This window comes from Thamnophis sirtalis, unplaced genomic scaffold (genome assembly GCF_051295495.1).
Source record: "Thamnophis sirtalis isolate CommonGarterSnake01/CBP01778 unplaced genomic scaffold, rThaSir2_p1.2 scaffold_1, whole genome shotgun sequence".
Lineage (NCBI taxonomy): Eukaryota > Metazoa > Chordata > Lepidosauria > Squamata > Natricidae > Thamnophis > Thamnophis sirtalis.
In genome coordinates this window covers 96,243,888-96,267,294 of record NW_028261381.1, presented here as the reverse complement: position 1 = coordinate 96,267,294, position 23,407 = coordinate 96,243,888, and the positions used below count along the sequence as shown (strand labels likewise).

Below are 23,407 nucleotides of genomic sequence, written 5' to 3'. Positions count from 1 at the left end.
AAATACAGCAGACATTTCTCCATATCAGAAACTTTACTTGTAACAAAAGAACTTTGTTGCATCACTTTAAAGTGAGTGATATTTGAGGAGGAGGAATTTAAAGGTTAAATTACTACAAAACTAACTTACAAAAACGCATTGAAACTCTGTTAGGGAAACTTATAATCATGTACACATCTACATTCTCATTGTTTTAAACTGAAGTAGCTTGTTCACCTACATTCTTTTTAAAAATGGGCCATTTCAAAAGAAGGAAACAGTGACATTTAAATATTGGTTATAAAATCTGACTATATATACACCATCTTGAACACTTTTCTTTCAAAAATATATCTCTAACTCTAATTCCTTTAGATAAAAAATTGTTCTGAAAAGATTTATCACCAAATTTTGTGCTTGACAGATTTCAGGTTTCACAAGAGTATCAGGCAGTGCATGTAAAACATGGATTGCTAATCTCTGCTTTGAATGATTTTGCATTCATTAAATAGTGATCCACCCAATGAAGTATAAATTAATGACAGCCAGTTGAGTTTACCTTTCTCATATATGTATTGTGTAACAAAAGTCTGGATTAATAGGTTAGGATAATGACTGCAAGGATCAACTTTGAGTCTCTTAAAAAAACCTCAGTTAAAGGATCGCCGAGAGACTATGTTAATAATCTGCAGTTAGATAGTTTTGATGTATGAAAAGTATATTTAATAACAAGGGAACAAATTATCCTACAGAAATATTATGCAAGATAAAATACACAGTCTTGATACATGAAATGTTTTTCTTACTAGGTGGAAGTTACCGAAATTAAAGCAGAAATAAAACTAATAATTTTATTCACTTATGAAAAAAAACTACATGTAAGGTTCCATTTCAATATAAATTCCTAGCACAAAATACGAACAAATGATACCAGAAGATCAACTGACTCTTGTATTGTTTCTTTCTGCTTTCAGTTCTGCAATTTCCTCTTCCCTTTCAAGGAGTTGCTCTCTGCATATGTTAAGCTCTTTAGTAAGTGCTGCAAACTCCTGAAAAATATAAGCAAATAATTATAAACATTTACTGCAATGTGCATTATATACAGCAATATATTATAGATAACTGACTGAAGTTATACTAAAATAAAATACTATGCAGGATATCTTAATATCACTTCTAGCAATCATGATTATTCTTTATAGAGCAGTATTCAACCCTAGCCATTCTATTTCATCCAAGCTTTCTATTTCTAATATTTGAATGAAAATCACCAGGGAATCCCCTAGTTGAAAGTAAGTAAGGTAGACACTTCTGATAAATGTCAAGAAAACAACATAGTTCTGTTTATGTTATTACCTGGAGACCATCTCAACTCAAGGACAGGTTTATATTTTTAAAGAATAAAGAATAGTAATGCTAATATTATTATTCTAAATATGTAAACTGAATTCTATTATATGATGTTGGATCATTCTGGCATACACAAATATTACAACTTTGAATTTTATTACATCTTCGAACTTAATTACTTGTTCTATCTACTGTACAAGACTCAGCTCGTTTTCTGTTTTAAAACAGGGTATGATTTCTGAACAAATTGTGCCAGAAATTACAAAGTTAGTAAATAGAAATTACACATCTTCTCACACAAATTGAAGAGGAAACAGGAACTGTATGTCAATGAGAAAATTTTCCCATAAAAAAATCAGATACAACCGTTCATTGGATCACACTCATCCAATGAATGGTTGAAGCCAAGATAAAATACATTTGATGATAAATGAACTCAGGCAGAACAATCCATTTGTGAAATAGTTAGCAAAACTAAACTTGATATCTCTTATAGGAGATTCTCCCCAAAATATTGCATGCTTTTAGCCTGCTACCTTTTTGATATTAACTAAATCATTAGTTACTACTTTCGCTGTGTAGAACTACAGAGTGGTTTATGACTAAGTCCAGCTTTATGGCTTAAAATGGGTAAAACATTTAGAATAAAAACAGCTTCAGAGAAACAAGCCTCTTATCTAGTTTTCTACAATATTTGAGTAAAATTAATTTATTAATTACTTTTGAAAGTAATCTATCTGGCTCAATGAATTCTAGTTTTGCATAAATAGAAGTTTAAACTGCCACCACCTAAACAAGAAATAACATTAACTAAAACATACCGGTAATTCATTTGACTGTCACAATATCCAGTAAGATGCAACAGTATTGCATAACATACAATTTTTCTTCTACCCAAAATGCATATTCAATTTATCCAAACAGCCATAATCCTCATGATGACAAAAATAACAATCTATTTTCATTCTTAAGCAAAGGTGTCTATAAACTTCACATTTATTATTATGTAATTTTAGTTCCATGGTTGTCATCAGAGTACTGTAACATACATGCAAGTCTATTTACATATTTTCAGTTTAAACTGAGATGTTTAACTTTGAAGTACTGTAACTGCAGATTTTTTCTGCGAAATATAATAGCTATGCTTATACAAATAAAGAGATCTGTAAATACAAGTATTTCCTAATAAAATATATTTATGATGTAAGATAATATTCTTCTAAATATTTGCTTAGAATGTATAGAATGAACTTAGGCAAGTATATTAAAATGTAATTACAGAGCTAATTTTAGCAAAAAGTGAACCTAGTATCTAACATTTATGAAATCTACATAAAACATGTCATTAATGCTTTTAACAAATGAATTTAGAACTACTGATATTTCAGTAAGTTCCTCCAAAAAGTAGGAGTCTTTCAAGATAAAATATTTTCCCTTTATTAAAATAACTTTTATTAAGCATTATATATGAACAGAATAAAAATAAATACAAACTACAAAATGTAAAGAAAACTGCAAGAAAAAGGAAGAAAAGGGAGTGGGAAAAAGAAAGGAAACAAGAAAAGCGAGAGCAAAAAAGTAACTTCCTCTATCACCAGCAGATAAAAACTATTTTAGCAGTATATCATTATTTCTAAAGAAAACTTCTCCCTTCACCTCATTTCTTAGGTAAAGAAAACCAAGTCTGCATCAATAAATATTTGTCAGCCGAAATCTAATTAGGACAATCAGATCTTTTTAATTCTGGTCAAACAAGTCAATCTTAGAAACCTTTCCTGAGTTTTTGGCTCTAGTGTCTAGTTTAAGATCTCATTATAAAAAACAAAATCAAATCAGAGTAATCTCCTTTTTCCCATTAGAAAAATATCTTCCAAATAATTCAAAACTATAATTCCAAATCCCAGCCTCCTTAATCTGCTATCAACTTTCCAAAATCCACATATCATTTTGTAGCACCATTTTGCTGCCTAGTCCAAGCAATCATATATTTTTAAATTTAAAATTAAAATTTATATTTAACTCAAATTTACTCCATCATCTTTTAAGGAGGTAGAAACTCACCCGATGAACATAGTAAAATTTTGCCAGTTTGAAGGACCTTAAATCTCTCCAATATACAAAAAATTAAAAGAGAATCAAAGATTTGATTAAAATATAAGACATGGTTGAAATTAATGTAAAGGTTGCTTTGCAAACATGAGCTTGATGTAAACCTGTCTCCAGCCACTCTAAATATAAGCTGATTGTGAAGGCAGTTTCTGCAGTCTACTCACAAGGAGCAGCTATCTGGAGTCACATGATCTCAAGGAATTCTCCTTTGTTACAGAGAATTACACCAGCTTGGATCCAGTATCCAGTCACAATTCCCCTTACAAAAGCTGTCTTGCTAGCCAGCAAAAGTCAGCAAGACATCGGTTCACTGTGAAGCTCAAATGAAGTACCTGATCCAAATATTATCCCAATACAAAAACTTGGTATAAATTACTGGAAAACTATACTACTTCTACATGAATGAGTTTAAATAAACTTCCCACTGTCTTGTGACGCCATATTGGAGACAGTAATCTGTCTGAGAGTACTACTTAGATTTACACCAGATGCATGTCTACAACTTGCAGATGCTTTACATATTTTTCTTCAATTAAACTGACTTTACCCTTAGAGACAAAAATAAACACATCTCAAACTATTCTCAGAATATAGGAATACAGCTTGTAAGTGTCTATATATACATATTCAGGGATTTAGAAAGGGGTAGCAAATAATGCTATTGATCAGAATATTAAATATAGTTTGGATAATTCCAGAAAATATTATATGTTCAAACAATCTTTCCCACATTTTCCAGCCACACACTTTATATTCTATGCTTACAAATTTTTGTGTCACTTTTCAGTCTGCATTCCTTCACTATCATAGTATTATGCCCAAAATATTTCACTACAGTATTTTTAAAGACACTGGCACTGAAAGTATTCATTAATGTAATTCTTCTTGGATTGACTTTACTGTATTCTTTTTTTACCAGTTGCTTTTATGTTCTTTACTTTATGGATCATCTGGAGTCAGGTGAATTGAGCAAAATAAATCAATTAATAAGCTGTCAAGGGAAATCCAACTATGATTTATACAGTAACAATTATTTCCATTTTAGATATTTTCAAAATAGTCAATCCCATCTCCCAATTCCAGAAAATCTAATATTGAAGTTTCTGACACATCATAGTTTCTGACAGCAGCATAGGATAGAGATATTTTTGCTGAACAATCTTACTTTTCTCTTAGTACATTGGACCCAAGTGAAACTAATGTAGTATCATTGTTCTACAACACCTCTCCCTGAATGGCCAGAAATTGCCTATTACATTTACGGTTTCTTCAACATGGATAAATAAGACTTCATTAGTTTCGTTATGATAGAATGAATATGTGCCCATGCACACAAACATCCACACGGCACTGCTTGGTTTGTTTCATGACCTGAGTAAAGCAGGTGATAGTGAGGATCAAAAGGCTCACTCTTATCCCTCCATGTAAGGTTCAATGTAAATTTTTCTTCCTTATGACATGTAATTTTTCATGCCTAGGTATTATCCACAATGAGCAATTGAGAAAAAAATATAGAGAAAACATTTTAGGGACGTGTGAAAGATCAGTTTTTTACTATTTCCCTTTCAGTCCTTCAAACACCTGAGAATTTTATTAAGTTCATGAATTCTGTCACATGTGAGAAGTTCCCAGTCAAAATTTAAAAACATTTTATTGCTAGGAAAATAAAATAGATTACAATTCCATGTTCACCTCTTTCTGGGAATACAGAAACAGGTGATTACAAATGGTTTAGCTCCTTTCTGTCTGCTGCTCCCTCCAGAAATTCAAGCTCTAATCCTTATTTAGGAATGAAATACACTAATCTACTTATACCATGTGTGGGAAACCCAAGAGAGTTTGTTTTAATACAGTTTAGAATACAAATATAATAAGTTCATTATTATTTTAAGTGTTTTATGTAATGATTAAAAATTCTGAACAAACAGATTGCCTGGATAGCAGTTAATATTTTTATAATCTTGTAAATATTATACTTATGTATGGTGATTTTGCTGTCATCATATTTATATCTATAAAATACTTGACTATTTGACTAAAAGGGGGGGGGATAACCAGCTGATCAAGAGAAGGATACATGTATCTTTTGACAGTCATGGGTAACTGCCACTTTAAATTAAGGGAAAGCTTGATTTCCCTTTTTAAACCAAGAATTAGAGTATCAAACTTGTTATGGTGCTGTGTAACTTTATAATGAATGCCTTTATGGATTTTGTCTCCATATGCAATAATGTCTAAAAGCAGTATATGGCAATAGCTTCTTTTTCAGCAACTGCAATTACTATTTTTTCTAATGCATCCCTCCTAGGCTAATTTATCTAAAAAGAAAATTTAGCAGTATTTTATATGAAAGTTCTTGTGCATTTAAAGTTGGCAATAGTAGTGTAATATTCTGTTACCTTTTTAAAAGGCATTTATCTGCAGTATTTGAGGAGGAAGAGGAAAAGCATTTCTCTAAATCACCTTTTTTAAAAATGCGTAATGCAAAGTACCGTGTTTCCCTGAAAATACGACAGGGTCTTATATTTTTTTGACCCACGAAATATGGCGTTGGGCTTATTAAAGAGGAGGGCTTATTGTTTTTTGATTGCTGGGCAGCTGCTCCCTTGTGACCAGGCTCCCGAAGAACCGGGCACAGCCTCAGGGTCGAATGGCTGTGTTGTGCTGTCGCAGCAGCAACAAAGCAGCCATGAAGTGGCCATGCTCGCGAGCAGCCGCCTGGCAACCCCCCTTTCCAGCCAGGCACAGCACCACTGACCGATCTAGCGGTACCTGGAAGGCACCAAGCAACACAAGCGGCTGCTCGCCACCCTCCGCCTCCCGCGGCTCAGTGCCTTCAGAATGCCCCTAGGTGAGTGAATGGGGCTCTGCATGGCTGGAGAGGGGGTTGCACAAGCAGCTTTTTCGCTCCCTGCTCGCACAACTCCCAGACTCACGATGCCCTTGGCTAACTCTGCAGAGCCAGGGCATCTCCGCTGATGGCACTACCCGCCGCTTGAGGTTTTTTTTTCACCTTTCAAAGCACGGAGGACAGATGCCGCTCTGGAAGTACGCACTATGGTAGCGTACAACCATAGAGCGTACTCCCAGAGTGGCATCCATCCTCCATGCTTTGAAAGCCACAACGGAGGATGGATGCCGCTCTGGGAGTATGCTCTATGGTTGTACGCTCTACAGCCCACAAACATAGAGTGTGCTCCCAAAGCGGCATCTGTCCATGCTTTGAAAGCCGGAAAAAAAAAACCAAGTGGCGGGCGGCGCCAGCAGCGGAGATGCCCTGGCTCTGCAGAGTTAGCCAAGGGCATCGTGAGCCTGTGAGTGTTGCTGCTGCGACAGCATAACACAGCCATTCGACCCTGAGGCTGTGCCCGGCTCTTCGAGAGTCCGCTTGCAAGAGAGTAGCTGCCCGGCAACCCCCCCCTCTTCAGCTGGGCACAGCACTGCTGTCCAACCTAACGGTACCCCAAAAGCACCAAGCAATGCGAGTGCCTTTACCCCCACCTTGTTCTCGCGGCTTGGTGCCTTCAGGATACCACTAGCAATGCTCTGCCTGGCCAGAGGGGGGGGGGATTGTCCAGGGGGCTTATTTTCGTGGGTGGGCTTATATTTTTACCCACGCGAAAAATGTGACAAGGCTTTAGTTTCAGGACAGGTTGTATTTTTGGAGAAACACAATAGAAAAAAACGTTTTAAAATAATTGAATAATCCAGTAATTCTAGTTTAACAAGTTTATAACATGAGAAAAAGAATTTTTTTCAATAACTCTTAAAAACATTAATTGCTTTTTAGAACACTTTTAGATATTGTATTCTTATAAAATTAAAATTCTCATTTTGCTAACAGCTCACATTAAAAGATAAAAGATATTGTAAATTAATGAAAATATTGCTGAACAATGACAACTATCAGAATCTTAGAGTAAGAACTAAATTCTTATTTTGACAAATGGTCTGCATACTAATGAACATTATTATATTGTCACTTTGGAACTAATTTTGCATGGATAAAAAGATAAGAAATTATTTTTGTGATGCTTAACTGATGGTATGTATCACTGTTTACGTTTTACTATTCTTTCATATCCTGATTAAAATAAAGAGCTCTTCACACCATATTTTATATCCTCTACACTTCAGTAAATTCTTAAAGCCTCTTAAGTCAAGTCTAACAGTTCTGTCTCCTTGCATTCCAATATGATGACCCAAGTAAGCAGAAAAGAGCTTAGTTGCATTACTCTATAACCTTTTGATTTTTGTTGTTAAATGTGTTTCTTGATTCTGCTACTGCTAAAAAGCCAAATTAGAAATATATTTGAAATAGCATTCCATTATTTTTTATTCAAAAAATAACTCTTGAAGACTTTTATTCTTTTATGTTTTCTATTGCCTACATCAGCGATGGCGAATCTTTTTTGGCTCACGTGCCATAAGGGGGGGAGCGCAGGGGGGTCATGCACATCAGAACATGGGTAAGCAGAAATAAAGAAAATTAAACATTTAAATGTTGTATGCCAATACAAAATGAACATTAATATTTAAAATGATTTAATTTTCTTTTTTTCTCTTTAGCAACTAAAATTCGCAGCAAAATTCAGAATATTAAATCCAACACCCTGGAAACAAATCAGTTGCTAAAAATGTTTATACTATATTTTTAATTTTGCCTGTTTCTACTATACTCTCCTTTCAATATTATACAACATAATATATTGTAAAGCAGAACAACTAATTGGCCAAACTACTGCCTGTTTTATGTTTAACATGAAGGAATTTTGAGAATACAATTTTACTATTTTAATGTTCTTCCTTGCAGAATGCATTCCACTCTTCACAAACTAAATAGCTATAATTCACCATGCAATTCCAATTATAACTTTTAATAACTTACTCAGTATTTGCATACGCTTCTCACTGTGTAATCCCCCCCAAAATATCATCTACATGATGCAATGTAAAGGCCACAATTTCAAATACTACAATCCAAATGTTAGTTTACTATTTCTAAAATGTTTAATATTAAAAGTTTAAGAGATAGATCAACCAGTAAAACAATTGCATCTTTTTCCCTAGCCATCTCCTGAACTGTGCTCTACATATCAGAGGAACCTCCAGAGCAAATATATAATGGTAAAAAAAAGCCTGATTTGTGGTGATTACAATAAGACAAAATTCTTGGCAACAGTATAGAAGTAGCTTACCTTTGCTTCATTCAGGGATATTTTCAGATGTCTTAGTGTAACATACAATCCTGTTATCCTTTGCTGGTCCTCTAGTCAAGGACCAAATAAATTCAGGCCAACTTAATTTCTATAGCCAGACAAGATCAGCAGGTGATGCCAGAAGTATTGCACAATCAAGATGAAGGAGTGAGGAGAACCAAATAAATCCTGCTGCATATGTAAAAGGATTCAAATTTTATATAAGACTAAGCAGCACAGTATCTTCAAATGTTTTGAATTTCAATTTCTATCAGCCTACTAGCACACAAATGAAGTGTATAAGTTATAGGTAGTCCTCATTTAGCAACCACACTTGGAACCAGCAGCTGTACCAATAACTGAAGTGGCCACTAGGTGGGAAAACACATTACCACACTTTCCCCACTTTGGAAAGCTGAGAGACTGGGATAGCAGGTATGAAAGTAACAAAATGAATTAATTTCACACCTTCCAGTTTTACTTCCTCCTAATGATTCCCCCACAGTTTGGAATGCATTCTCCCTTGTTATAATTAGCAAGGAAGGAATTAATGTTTTTATTTACATTGGAGAGGAAGGAATTACAAGAGTAAGTCAGCACACAATGGGGAATACACATCGAAAGAAATGTTGTGGTGTTGGCTGTCACAAGCACACTACACAAAGAGCTTGGTCTATTCCACATTGTGTACCCACTTATTCTCTTGAAATCCCTTCCCAATCTTCTCTCTGTTCTGCAAAGCAGGAAAAAAAAGGTCAGGTAAAGAATATGCATACTGACTGTAATGGCAATCGTGTGACTGAGGAATGCTATGAAGGTTATAATTGAGGGCATTGGTCATTAAGTTATTTTTTCAGCCCTGTCATAACTCAACGGATGCTGAATGAGGCAGTTGCTAAGCAAAGACAACCTGTGTGATGTAAAACATATGAATGACACTATATCATAGTTAAACTATTATGTACCCAAAGCACATCAGAATACATCAAACTATGTATCATAATTACAATGAAAAAATGTCTGATTCTTCAACTACAACATTCCATTAGGCAAAATAGGATTTTATTTCTATGAAACTATATTGCAGATTTCATTGTGCAAATATTAAATTTTCCTACATTTGAAGCAGAAATTATTTTTACCATGTGCTGAGATTTAATAAACTGCATGTAGTCCAAGAATCACACCACACAAAATCTATTTAAGACTGCATATTTCTACACTTATTTTTTAAAAATCAATCAATCGATATAAAGGTCAGACTATGACACAGCAGTTTTTTAAAGATTTCTACTGAATTCAAAATGTTAACAAGTTGGAGTTTTAAGTGTTAGAAATTAACAAATTTCCTGCCTATTTTACTGAATTTTAAATATTCAATTCATAATTCTAAAAAACACATAAACCTCTAATTTACTGTTTCCCCCGAAAATAAGACACACCCTGCTAATAAGCCCAAACGGGCTTTTCAGAGCATGCGCCATAATAAGCCCTCCCCTGAAAATAAGCCCGCCTCCAACTATTTAACCCATGCGCAACTGGTCCCCACCATTACCACTGTACCACCTATCAGTACAGTTTGCAGGGCAAAAAGAACTGCAGGCCAAGCAAAGTGCTTCACGCCCCGCTCCCTCTCGTGCAAAGAGCCCGCCGCAAAAAGAGCGGCAGGCCAGCAATACAATCACCCCCTCCTGCCTGTTCCCTCTCGCGCAAAAAAACACTGCCCACCCCACCCCAGTGTTAAAGGCAGCCTGCCTGGTTCCCTTCCCCGCCGCCCCTTTGGCGAGGAGTGGCAGGTGTGTGGGGGGGAGAAGCGAGGCGTGTGTCCTAGTGCTACCAGACTGACCGGTCCGCTGCATTCCTCACCCTTCCGTCCATTAAAGCACCTTGTAAAAAAAAAACCTCGCAAGTTGAACTCATGAGGGTTTTTTTACAAGGGGATTCACTGGACAAAAGAGCGAGGAACACAACAACCTGGAAAGGTAAGAGACGCGCCTCGCGGCCCAACACTGCCCACCTCGCCCCAATGGTAAAGTCAGCCTGCCTGGTTCACTTCCCCGCCACCCCTTTAGTGAGGGGTGGCAGGTGGGGGGGAAAAGAAGGCGCACCTCTTACCTGTTCAGCCCCGCTGCGTTCCTCGCCCATTCATCCAGTGAAGCCCCTTGTAAAAAAAACCCTCATGAGTTCAACTCGCGACTTTTTTTTTACAAGGATGAAAGGGCAAGGAACACAGCAGAGCTGTCAGTCTCCTGTAGAACTAGGACACGTGTCTCGCTTCTCCCCCCACTACTACCCCTTACTAAAGGGACATCGGGGAAAGGAAGCAGCCAGGCCTGCCGTTATCTTTGGGGCTTGGTGGGAGGTGTTGTTTTTGCGTGAGAGGGAATGGGGTGTGAGGTGCGTTGCTGGCCTGCCACCTCCCACCCCACCCCCAATGTAACAGCTGCCTGGCTTCTTCCATTCCTCGACGTCCCTTTAGCGAGGGGTGGGGGGAGAAGCATCCTAGCATGGAATGGGACTGTTCTCCTGCCCGTCACCCGCCTATTTCGCCCCCAGAGTTTCTCCCCCAGTCATCCACCTCTTATCACTTCGCCCCCGCTGTGAGGCACCTGGCTGTTCGCGTCCTTCTCTTCCGTCCCCAGCCCTTCCTCATGGGCCTTTGGGAGAGATACTCTTCACCTCGGCCTTTTGGGCTCAAGAGACAGTTAGCCGCCAGACAATTGGAGGAAGGGAAGGGAGAAAAAGAGAGGCACAGAGGGAGAAAGTGTTTTGTGTTGAGTTTCCAGTTGCCTCAGGTCCGAGCTAGAAAATCTAATAAATCCTTTGCATTCCCCCCAACCCAAAATGCTGGGGAATAGCTAATAATCCTAAAACAATAGACTTGTCTGACTCATTTCAAGAACTGATAGTCCCAGGGAGCTAATCAGAAAGAGTAACAAAATACTGAATAATTACCATCTTGTTAAAGCAATTATTAGGCACAGGAACTAGTCAAATTTCCCAAATTCATTTCTTTTCAACAGAAATAACCCTTTTCCCTTCCAAACAAAGCTAAACTAAGAAAATTATTCCATCAATAGATATAGCATTTGAAGGGAATAATAATAAATAAAAAGCAATAATTTAATTGTTAAGCGTCTGTAAAAATATATGCTAACAATCACTTGCACTCTTCCTAGGATAAGGTCTAAATCCTTTATATGGCACCCCTATCTCCTCCAGGAATCAGCACATAACCATGCTCTATCTCAAATACCAGGGCAATCCTCACACCTTTTGTGCTGTTAATAAGGGGACCAAATGGGAAATTAAGCAAACACAGAAGGGAAAAGGTAACAAAACAACATAAACACTGTCAGGAAGGATGTAAATCTAAGTTAGGATATATGCCTGAGTTTTACAATGTAGTTAGATTACATGACTATCGTAATTTAGAATAATTAGGATACCAATTTGAGGGAACCTGAATGTGTTTTCAAAATGTGAAGTATACCTATGGTTGACACGTGTTGGGGAATCTTATCACAGAACAATGGTGAACTCTTAATACACATTTAAGCCTGTGCAAAGATAAAAGATAGGAAATAGGCCCTCTCAGGAGAAAGAAATCTTGCCCAGCATTTTGGGGTGGGGGGATTGCAAAGGATTTATTAGCTATTCCCCAACATTTTGGGGTGGCCGATTGCAAAGGATTTATTAGATTTTCTAGCTCGGACCTGAGGCAACTGGAAACTCAACACAAAACACTTCCCCCCCCCCCCGTGCCTCTCTCGCTTGCCCAAGACTGTCTCTTGAGCCCAAAAGGCCAGGGTGATGAGGAAGGGCTGGGGACGGAAGAGAAGGATGAACAGCCAGGTGCCTCACAGCGGAGGCAAAGTGATAAGAGGTGGATGACTGGGGGAGAAACTCTGGGGGCAAAATAGGTGGGCGAAGGGCAGGACGAGAACAGTCCCATTCCATGCTAGGACGCACGCATCTCGCTTCTCCCCACACCACCCCTCGCTAAAGGAACGTCGAGGAAGAGAAGAAGCCAGGCAGCTGTTACATTGGGGGAGGGGTGGGAGGTGGCAGGCCAGCAACACACTTCGCACCCCATTCCCTCTCACGCAAAAAGAACACCTCCCACCAAGCCCCAATAATGATGGCGGGGCTGAACAGGTAAGAGGCACGTCTCGCTTCTCCCCACCCATCTGCCACCCCTCACTTAAGGGGTGGCGGGGAAGGGAATCAGGCAGGCTGCCTTTACCATTGGGGCAAGGTGGCTGGTGTTGGGCCGCAAGGCGCGCCTCTTACCTTTCCAGGTCCGTCATGTTCCTCGCCATTGTGTCCAGGAAAGCCCCTGGTAAAAAAAAAAAAGAAACCCTTCTCGCGACTTCAAGAAGTTTGATAGAACTCACGAGAAGGTTTTTTTTTTAACTAGCGGCTTCTCTGGACACAGTGGCGAGGAGCACGACGGAGCTGGAAAGATAAAACATGTGCCTTGCTTCTCGCTTGCCCAAGAAAATAATAAGCCCTCCCCTATAATAAGCCCAAGGCCATATTTTGTGGGTCAAAAAAATAAATAAGACTCTCTCTTATTTTCGGGGAAACACGGTAAGAATTTCAGGACGGCATCGAAGTATCTTCATAAGTTTCATTTCCACCAATGAATTAAAATTGATTAGTTAAATATCTGAATATTCTACTTATATATCAATTCTCTACCTATCAATTATACAAGTTTCTGAGCAATTATCTCTTTTCATATTTGAATAAGCATTCTACCACAATCTTGATTGGAGCAGTCTTTAGTTTTCAAACTACTAAATTATCTGCTTAATTTTTCATTTCTCTTTTTATAATTTGGTAAATGAAAAAATATATATAAAAATTTTAAATACATTATATAATGATCTGAATTGAAGATAAATTGAATTTTCTAAAAGATGACTCTTCATGTACATTTTTTTCTTTTTTTGCAAACAAGAAAATAAAGACAAACAGTAGAAACTATAAAAATGAGACAACTCTCAGCAATCAGATTGAGATAAATCGCTATAAAAAACTTAGGACAGCTTACGGATTTTGACATGTGCCAAAAAGCATCAGAAATCTCTACTCTTTGAAAAGGGTGTTGAACAATCAGGGCACAATTAAATTAACTGGTTTTATACACCACTAATCTTATAAAGAGTAAGACACCAAACCAACGAAACCACAGGGACAACTTTTCAATGATGAAGATGCTAAAAGCATTCCATAGCAAGGGCACTCAAGCTAAAAATGCCACAGCTAAGTAACTGCCTACAAAACATCACCCTTCAACTGCATCACAAATTAGACATATTCCAAAGATCTTAAAGGCTGAGTCTACTCGATCTCCCCTAATAACCAATATTATGTAGCCATACCTAATAAACCTGGTTCCTGCAAAAGTAACAACAACTTGGATTAGCTGGTGCTCTCGAATAATCTTTAAAGCAGTCCTATGTACAGTAAATTATAGTAGCACAGGATCAGGTGATAGATATATTACCTATAGACTATAGGTATATAAAGGTTCTCCTGGCCCGCGCTACAATAGTCCTGGATTCATTGGATTCTAAATAGGGGTTCCCAACCCATGGACCATAGCCCACTAATGGGCCATGGGGCGTGGCCTATTTGGATCCAGGCTGTGTGAGCAGCAAGCCAGTGTGCAAGCACGTGCAGCTCGACTTGAGCGAGTGGCGGGCCAGTGCACATGCAACTCAACTTGCAAGTTGAGTTGCACTCACATGCATGTGTACTCCCCCCCCCGCTCGCACAACTCAAGTTGCAAATGTACATGCATACACCAGCCCGAGGCTCATGCCCACTTCCCCTCCCCTCCCTCCCGTCAGGCTGCCAAGCTGCAAAGGTTGAGAACTGCTGCTCTAAATCACCACTTATTCTTTCTTGCTTGATTTAAGAATTCAAAAATGAAAGGACAATCTGTGCAAATTATGGAGAAAAATGGAATATAGATCAGGTTTGCCTAAACCTTGTTGGAAACTTAAGAGTGTTTTTTGGGTATGTTAGTTGAAGCTTCTCAAAAGCTTCAAGGTCAATTGCATGTGTAGCACATTGTATTAGGTCTAAACCAGTGGTTCTCAACCTGAGGGTCGGGACCCCTTTGGGGTCAAATGACCCTTTCACAAGGGTCGTCTAAGGCCATTGGAAAAAACATACGGAAAACATAAAATAATTTTATAGTTGTGGGTCACCACAATATGAAGAACTGTATTAAAGGGTCACGGCATTAAGAAGCTTGAAAACCACTGGTCTAAACACAAAGCTTCTACAACATGAATCAATATACAGTTCTTTCCACAGAAAGATCCCAAGAAGAAGAAATTCTGTGATATAGGAAAAATGGCTCTTGCAGAAGCACTCTGTCAAATACTTATCATCCTAAATCATTACAGGATATAAAGCTAGACACTAAATAGTGCCCAGAGGCAAGTGAGCAGATAGAACAGTTTGTTCAGAATTGTTGTAATAATTGATAGTATGCTTCTTCTTGGCTGTTTAAATTACAATTATCATTATAGCATTCTGAGTTAGTGAAAGATTACAAGTTATTTTCAAGGGAAGCCCCATAAACAGTAATCAAAAGAAGAAATTATCAGGACAGAAAATACTGTGACCAAGCTATCTCCAGTTCTATGCTCACAAACACACACTCCTATCCATTTAGACCACAAGACTCAATAGCACTATTGAGTAAATTAGCTCCTCCAATCATTCTTAAAAACATGTCTATTGGTATTTTTGCAACTGTTGTAAAATTTAATGTCAGTGGCAGAAATTAAATTGCAATTTGATTTCTAAAGTTTGTTTTGTTTTGCATTTTCTATTAAATGACAGTCACAAAGGAATAGACATCTAATAAAGCAAGCCAAATAGATATCATGAATATTCAATAAGTTACTAGATTAAGTTTCTGCTCTGTTTAAGATTGCAACAGTACCCTTCATGCCATTTCCAAGACCATCTTTCCTAGTAAAGATACTCATTGTATCTTTTTTAACTCCAATATACAATGTAGGTTAACTGAATTTGGTTCATTAAGTTCTGATCTCTTCAACTAGGTTTGTGGTAGGTTTGAAAAAACTAGTTTGGTGGCTACATGCCACAGCCTAAATTAAAATTTAGCAAGCCATATTATGACTTAACATTTTAAGCTATCATGAAAACCTTACAAATCTTTTTTATGGCCAAATCTCACATAATTCAATTTATTTGGATATGGATTAAACCATGAACTCAGTAATTAGAACAAATGTACCATGGTATCTCACTTGAAGCAGACTTATAACATAAGAAATTATAGGCAAAAGCAATATGTAACAATATGTAATTTTCTTCTGAAAAACAGGTGGCTTGGTCATATGCATCATGGCAGCCATTCTGAAAGAATCTATTGCCTCCTTTCAAATGTGTGCCTAAGCACAACAAGTTACTTATACCTTTAAAAAGCATCAAACCATCAACCTTGCAGTTTATATTTCTTATTCTCTTAAAGTTAAAATTTAATTTGGATTTGGTTACCAATATATCCATTATGCTTTTAGACATTCAAAAACTGTATCTACCTTTTAAATAAATGCTGCAAATTTAATCTAGATTATCAAATATTGTCTCTTAAACAGTTTCTGACCACATTTACTAGGTCCATTCTGCCCTTTGCTTTGGTGTAGCTATGTATCTAGCTTGCCTTCAATATTCGCTTGACATAGCAAGATTAAATGCATTCTTTCTTCTAAGTCTTCTAAGTCTAACTCCAAAATAAAATGACTCAAGTCTATATTCATCTCTTAATTTCAATTTTCACAAGACAGTTTTTAATTGGATGTGTTTCAAATACAAATTAACTACATTATCAAACCAATATGCTTAACTAGGTTTGCATTCAAAATAAGCTATTATTAAGTGTTTCTCTAAAAGTATTCTTCATTTTTATGAATGTGACTGAGCAGTATTTTATTAATTTTTAACTACACCTCCCCTAAATCCACCCTTTAAGATATTTTACATGTTTTTCTCAGTGGTAATTTCATTATGAAGTATGTATTTTCTTACAAAACAAAATCCAGAATGAATGAAGGGTAAACAAATTCCTTCATTTTCCTAGTAGTTGGCATTAAAACAAAGAAATACAAACATGCTCTTTGGAAGGGGAGGGGTGGAACCCTTAAGTACAAGATACTCTAAATCTATTTATCTAAGGTCTGAACTTCATCTAATACTAATCTCAGAAGAAATATTTTTGTCTGCAAATTTACTTCAAAACCACCAAGGAACGTTCACAAAGGTTATGTTTGGATCTTAGGGTTTCTTTAGCGGACAATACCCAGAGTCAAAAACCAAAACCCAGACACTAATTTGCAATTATTATTATTTTTAAAAAAATCTTGCGGTGACTTCTGGTGAGGATTCGTAATGAACTATAAATCCCTGAAGGAGCTGGGACAGAATTGCAACATGTATCAGTGGCTAGACAGCAAAAATCTATCCAGAAAAAGCAGAGATCATGAAATCAACCACTTGTTCCCTAGACAGCTGTTTCTCATGAACAGACTGCAGAAACTGAGGTTTTTGTGGTGAACTTGTGAGTTGAGGGTCTGGGAGCAGAGGATTTCAAGCAGCTCACAGCCATAATGCAGCCTTTATGGATCTAAGGTTTGCCAAGCCCCATTTCTTAATCACTTTTGGAAATTGCTTTAACTGCTTTCAAGTATTAGGAATCTTTGCAGTAACAAGTTTTAGGGCACTGGGTGAATTTCCTTCAATTTTTAGCAAATGTTTTAAATGCAGGGATCTCATTTTTCGCCCTTTTGAATAAACAGCAAATGGATGATTAGTATGTTGATTCTGGAAAGTTACAAAAGGATTAAGATCCAGATAGGATTCAAAATAAGATTTTGAAAATAATTATAAAAATTCTTCCAGTGAGAAAATGATGTTGTTTTGAATTCTTTAAAAAGAAGAGAGGAAAGGATTTTGAAAGTTGATTACCAGGAAGAACTAGAAGAAACTAAAGATTACAATTAAAGAAGAAAAACACTTAAATTTCACTAATGCAATAGAATGGAGCAAAATATTTTAAGTGGGTACATGTAAATATATTTGTGAAGAATGGACCCAGATTTAATTTTAAAAGTGTCTGTCATTATAGATAGACTAAGATGTTACGGCTGAAGAACAAGTTTTACCAGTCAAGACACTGCTGATTTGAAAATGAATTTAAAAATAAGAGGCTAGAAGAATGATATGGAAAAAGATGCTACACCGGATATACAAATAAAACCGGTTGATGCCTTAATTAATTAAGAGGTATACATTTTCCTTAGAAAATACCGTATGCACTACTATTCAGAGTTTTTAATCAGCCAGACTAGTAAAATAATATATTGAAGCTGTTTACATGAAATTTCAGAGAGAAAAGCCAAGACTATAGTGGCTAAGTCACAATATGCTGCATATTTTTAGTTTTTAGATCCACAATTGTAAGTTAAAGTTGAAATATCATGTCTTTCCTTATAAAGGGATATATTATGATGACAAAGCACTACTACAGTCAGAAAGCAGGATGCTACACCTGCTAATCATGTAAATACTTTTTATTTTTCTTCTAGCCAGAATTGTCATTCTACTATACTTTTTAAAAAGCTACAATTCTTGTCAAACATTGGTTTAATGTTTGGTTCTCTGTAACAAAACCCACCGTTATAAACATGATCATTATATATTTTTATTACATCTTCCTGCATGGCAAGTAATTTTTTCTCTTCACTACAGTATTACCCAACAAATGTCTCAGTTTAATAACTCTTATGATTTAGTTGCCAACAACTTCAGAATAAAAAAATCTAGAATTTTTAAATTGTATGGGTAATGAATGACAATAAAACAACCTTTCAAACTCTGTCACTCGTATTAAATATTTTGCTTCATCATTCCTAGAAATCCCATTAAAAGAAGAACTAATCTCTCTAGAACACTTATTTTTCTAAGTTAATTGTTGAAGAACACAATCTCCTTGGTGGTTTATTATTTCCTGCCAATAATTGTTTGGGGAAAAAATTTAAACTAAAATATTGATTTTAATATTTTTTAAATTTTTTTTAAAAGGTTTCATTTAAATAAATACCTGAGGAAGTGCAGTATTAAGCTGTCGTTGTAGAGAATCCCTCTCATGACCAACTTCATGTAGTTTACCCTGGGTCAATGCAAGTGTCTCTTGAGTTTCTCGCAATGTGTCCAAGAGGCGGTCACGCTCTTCCAACATGGATACCATTAATTGCTCAAAATGGGAATCAGCATCCGACTGAAGGGGAGAACCTGAACCACGGTTTCCACTTCCCCCTGAGGGAATCTCTGCCTCACTGATGGTTGGCATCACTTCACACATCATCTTGAAATTAATGTTAAGATTAATTATGAAACCATAAAAATACCAATTCAAATTAATTAGCATAACTAAGATGCTACAATGTTATCTAGCTACAAGCATCCAATTATATTTATCTGAATCTGTCACAATTTTAGTACAAATTTATAGTATCAGACATCTGTGCGCAACATATAACTTGATAAAACTTCCCTATAATTTATCATGCTAAAATTCACTTGACATGAATAATTGTTTAAAATTCTAACTTACCTTAGTAAGTGCTAAAGAAAAGTATAAGAGGATAGAGCTTTATCTGATTCCAGCATGTTTATGGGTAAGTACAGACATTCTAATCTGCATTAATAATTGCTAGTACAGAAAATGCATCAGTAGCATTATTGCAGATAGATGTGAAAAAAATGCATTCAGCAAAAGACATAACAGGAATAAAGCAAACTTGTTTGTCCATGTGACTATTAATCAACCATCATAGTCTTATAATTGCTTTAATTAATTTTTAAGCTTTTACTACCTACTTCCATTTCTCTGAGCTTTTTGGTGGGGGGGGAGATTGTCACACAATTTCTTTTAAAGAAATATATCAATACGGAAACAGTATAGGTTCCCTTTTGCAACTGAATGCTATAAATTAATAAGAAGAAACTTTTTAAGAAATACTGTATTTAAAAAGTTCAAAAGAAAAAATAAGTGTTATCACAAATAAATCATTAAACCCTGAACTAAGAGTTTTGAACCTGAATCCTTGCATCCCAAGCGAATGTTGGATGCTATTAATAAGTTATAAGCTTTTCTGTGATTCTATAATTTTCAAAGCTTGAATTAAGATATATGGAAATTTAAACTCTTTGGTACATCATTAGAAAAAGCCTTAATGAATTTCCTGAAGTGAATTATTAAAAAAGGGAAACAGCTCCTATTTATTAAAGGCCACCAAATTTGTTTCAAAGTTTTTTACCCTTTACAGTTTGTAATTATTGAGCTAAATGTAAACAATTTTCTCCATTCCAATTTGAGTTCTCATATTTTAAAAGCTATATAATAAAATGAGAATGAGTTTAATCATTTAAAACCAAACAATGTAACCAGCACTGACCTAACATGTTATTTCATTCTAGTTATCCCTCACATCTCATAAAGTGTTTACTAAGCAAGCTTTAATTGATCCACTTACCTTGTTTGATAAAAGAGATTTGTCAAAAGAGATCAATTTTTCCCAACGATATCAGCTTTTTTCAGCAAGTTTGCATAACGATTTCCAAAAGCATATGAAATGGTAGAACAGCCATCCACCCTCACTACAATGTTCATTCATTAAATAATCCCCACCTTGGGTAGTCACACAAGGCAGTAAGTAATCTTCCTAACAAAAGATAAGCCAACAGGAGGATCAATTCATCTAGTTTTCCGCAGTAAGCAAAAGGTTAAAACAAGGTATGTTATACTAAGCTCCCTTATTCGAAGACTGGTCCACAAGTCTTTCCGCGCCCCGCAAAGGCGAGGTGTTATGTGCGGGGAATAAAAGACCGAATGTTTTCTCAACGTCTTTGGGCCGGCAAATTGTGCATGATGTAGAAATCTTACTTTAGGTCACAAAGGCATTTACTTCAACCCAAAAAAAAAAAGAAGCTGTTACAGGTCTCACGGAGGCACTAGAAGACCCTCCACTCTTCCGCCTCTTAAGTTTCCGTGTCTTCTCCCGTGCATTTATAATTCCTCTTTTTGGGGGGTGGGGATGGGACGTTGCTGCGAAAAAGCTTCAAAAGCAGAACCAAGATCTAAAGACCGTCCTTGGGATGCGGGTGCCAACCATGATCCTTCCGTTCTTCCACGGGGAGGCAGGAGCTCTCCGCACCGCCACCTTTCACGGGGCAGGAAGAGTTAAACGAGCACAGAAAGCGGAGAAAAAAGTTGCGGGGACCGGGGTGAAGAGCCCGAGGGAACCTCTTCGGAGTTTCGTCCCCGTCCCCCCACACACACACCCCTCACCGGGAAGACTTTCCTGGGTACCGAAGGCTGCTTTTCGGAGGCCTCAGGGGACCCGCCGCGCCAGAGAGGAGTTTTGCGCTCCGCTTCTCGCTCTCAACTTCGGCCTTCTCTGCCCAGGTAGCTCCGCCTCCTGCCTCCACATCCCCATCCGAGGTAGCTAAATTCGGAGATACTCCCAAAGGCTCTTCCGAGTCCCCAACGGTGGGCGGCGGCAGCGGAGGCGGCGAACTGGGCCCGGGAGAGCACTGCAACGAAGGCTTGAGAAGCTCCAGGAGGCGATGGGACTGCCTTGTTTCCAGCCGGGCCCTCGGCCGCCGCTCGGAGTTTGGCCGCCGCCTCCCGTGCTTCCCGACAGCCTCTGCGGCTTCAAGATACAACGGCGTGGACCACAATGCAGCGCGGCGGGGCCTTCGTCTCGCCCTGGAAGGCGAAGGGGAGGTTACTCTCCCTCCTCCCTCAGCGAAGCCAGACTAGCTTTGGGGGGACGGCGGTTGGTTTTAGGGCACTGGCGGCAAGCTCGTGTCTCCTTCTAAGAGCTGCAAGACGAAGCTGGCCGCGGTCTCTCGCTCGCTCTGAGGGACAAGAGAAAACAATAGCCCCCTGTGGGCATAGCTGGGAAGTAGGTCCGTCAAACACGGAGGTCCCTCTCCTAAATAAACAACACGTGTGCAGTACTAATTGAAAGGCCACGTTTCCCCTTCCTTCCTTCCCCCCTCCCTCTTCAACGGTCCCAAAGGAATCCTTATCGTGAGCTGCCCTTGGAGGTTTGACTCTTGGCCTCTTGCCAATTATTTCCCCACCATCCAATCAGAGCTGAAGAAGTTTCTTGGATGAGAAGCGAAACGGCTTCAAAGGGGAAAAATCCGAGTTGCCTCTTTAAAAAAAGCACCGTTGCCAATTCTAAGGGGAATAGCTTAGATTTAGAAAAACTTTGTCACTTTGAATGTACACTAATACATTAAAATTTAATTGCGTATAGCTCTCAAAAGATTCACCATCTGCAATATATATATATTGCAAAAGATTCACTATCAGATAGATAGATAGATAGATAGATAGATAGATAGATAGATAGATACATACATACATACATACATACATACATACATACATACATACATACATATATATATATATATATATATATAATGTAGATTTTCATGGGTGTAGGTATGCTGGTCTTGTTGTATTTGGATCTTTTCCCATGTAACAATCTTGCATGGGAAAACACCCGAATACAACAAGACCAGCATATATATAACACTTGTTGGATAGCCATGCTTCGTGACAAAACTATGTGATTGGGCTAAGCAGGAGAAATTCGGTTCACAATTCATTGGCTCAATGATTGAAACACATAAGGGAACATTGCTCCTGCTGCCTTGAGTCCAGAAGCCATTCCATAGTTGGAAGGCATAGATATTTTGGTGAGGTACCGACGTTTAGTACTGTTAGGAGCCCCAGACCGCTCCAGAGCGAAGCAGTGGAACGTTTGCCAGTTTGAACTGATTTAACGGAATCTGAGGCAACTGGCATTTGGAACAGAGTTCTTTTCCAGTGGGGAGGGGGAGTAGAACTTAGCATCAGAACATGCTAATTATGGTATAAGAAATACTAATGATCTGATGGTCATTTTGAAAAATCCTTTCTTAGCAAGCACCTAGAAGCCAAGAGGAACATGTGCCAAGTTTCAAATTTGTAGGCTTTACCATTCTGGAGTTTTCTTGATGAGTGAGTGGTAGTTGGATTTTATATATATGTAGATTACATATATGACACATATATGTATCCATATAATATGACACAGAGAACACAGTCTAGCTCGGATGTATACATTTACATGGCAAGAAAAAAATATTGCGAGTTTACCAGACAGATGGCATAGGGAACAAAGCTGTTACAGAATTTAGTGATCCTGCTAGAAATACTTTGAAAGCTCTATCCGTGGGGAGTGCAAAGGAAGTGGGTGGGGAAAAGAAACTTGGACATCTCTATGAGGGGAACCACACTTTCTGAGAACTTGAGTTTAGCCATTTGGAGAAGGGCAAGGAGGAGAAACTACTCAACCGGTTAATGTGTTACAGAGTGAACAAGGTTTGGCTGCATCAGTTACTTACAAATAGCTACAGTTAAAGCGGGAGCCTTAGAAAGTTACCTTTGGGTAAATTTGTTCACATTGGTGAATGCACAGATAATGTAGCCAATCAAGTGTCAAAGAAGAATTCCAAAAAGGACTGACAATTCATATGTATCTGTAGAAAAGTGGAATGTGAGAAGCAAAGTGGACCTTTTTTGAATAAATGTAGTTAGCTTTGGGGTAATAGTTTTATTACTCATAAACAAAGCATTTTCCCCCTTAACTTTTGCC

General features: G+C 37.5%; 1 protein-coding gene across 10 annotated transcripts in view; it reads right to left on the bottom strand.

Annotated features, from left to right (window-relative positions):
• The window catches only part of PPFIA1 (PPFI scaffold protein A1), a 64,522-nt gene extending 43,154 nt beyond the window's left edge, over window positions 1-21,368 (bottom strand). For 3 of the 10 annotated variants that reach the window (XM_087719303.1, XM_087719312.1, XM_087719321.1), the window contains exons 1-3: window positions 20,225-21,368; window positions 18,790-19,053; window positions 927-1,028 (exon numbers count right to left, since the gene is read on the bottom strand). In XM_087719303.1, coding sequence (XP_087575429.1) covers window positions 927-1,028; window positions 18,790-19,053 — 366 coding nt within the window. In that variant the 5' untranslated portion in view covers window positions 20,225-21,368. The remainder of the gene's footprint in view (window positions 1-926; window positions 1,029-18,789; window positions 19,054-20,224) is intronic. The other 7 variants (XM_087719328.1, XM_087719332.1, XM_087719367.1 and 4 more) reach the window with 3 other exon arrangements.
• Window positions 21,369-23,407: the final 2,039 nt, after the last annotated feature.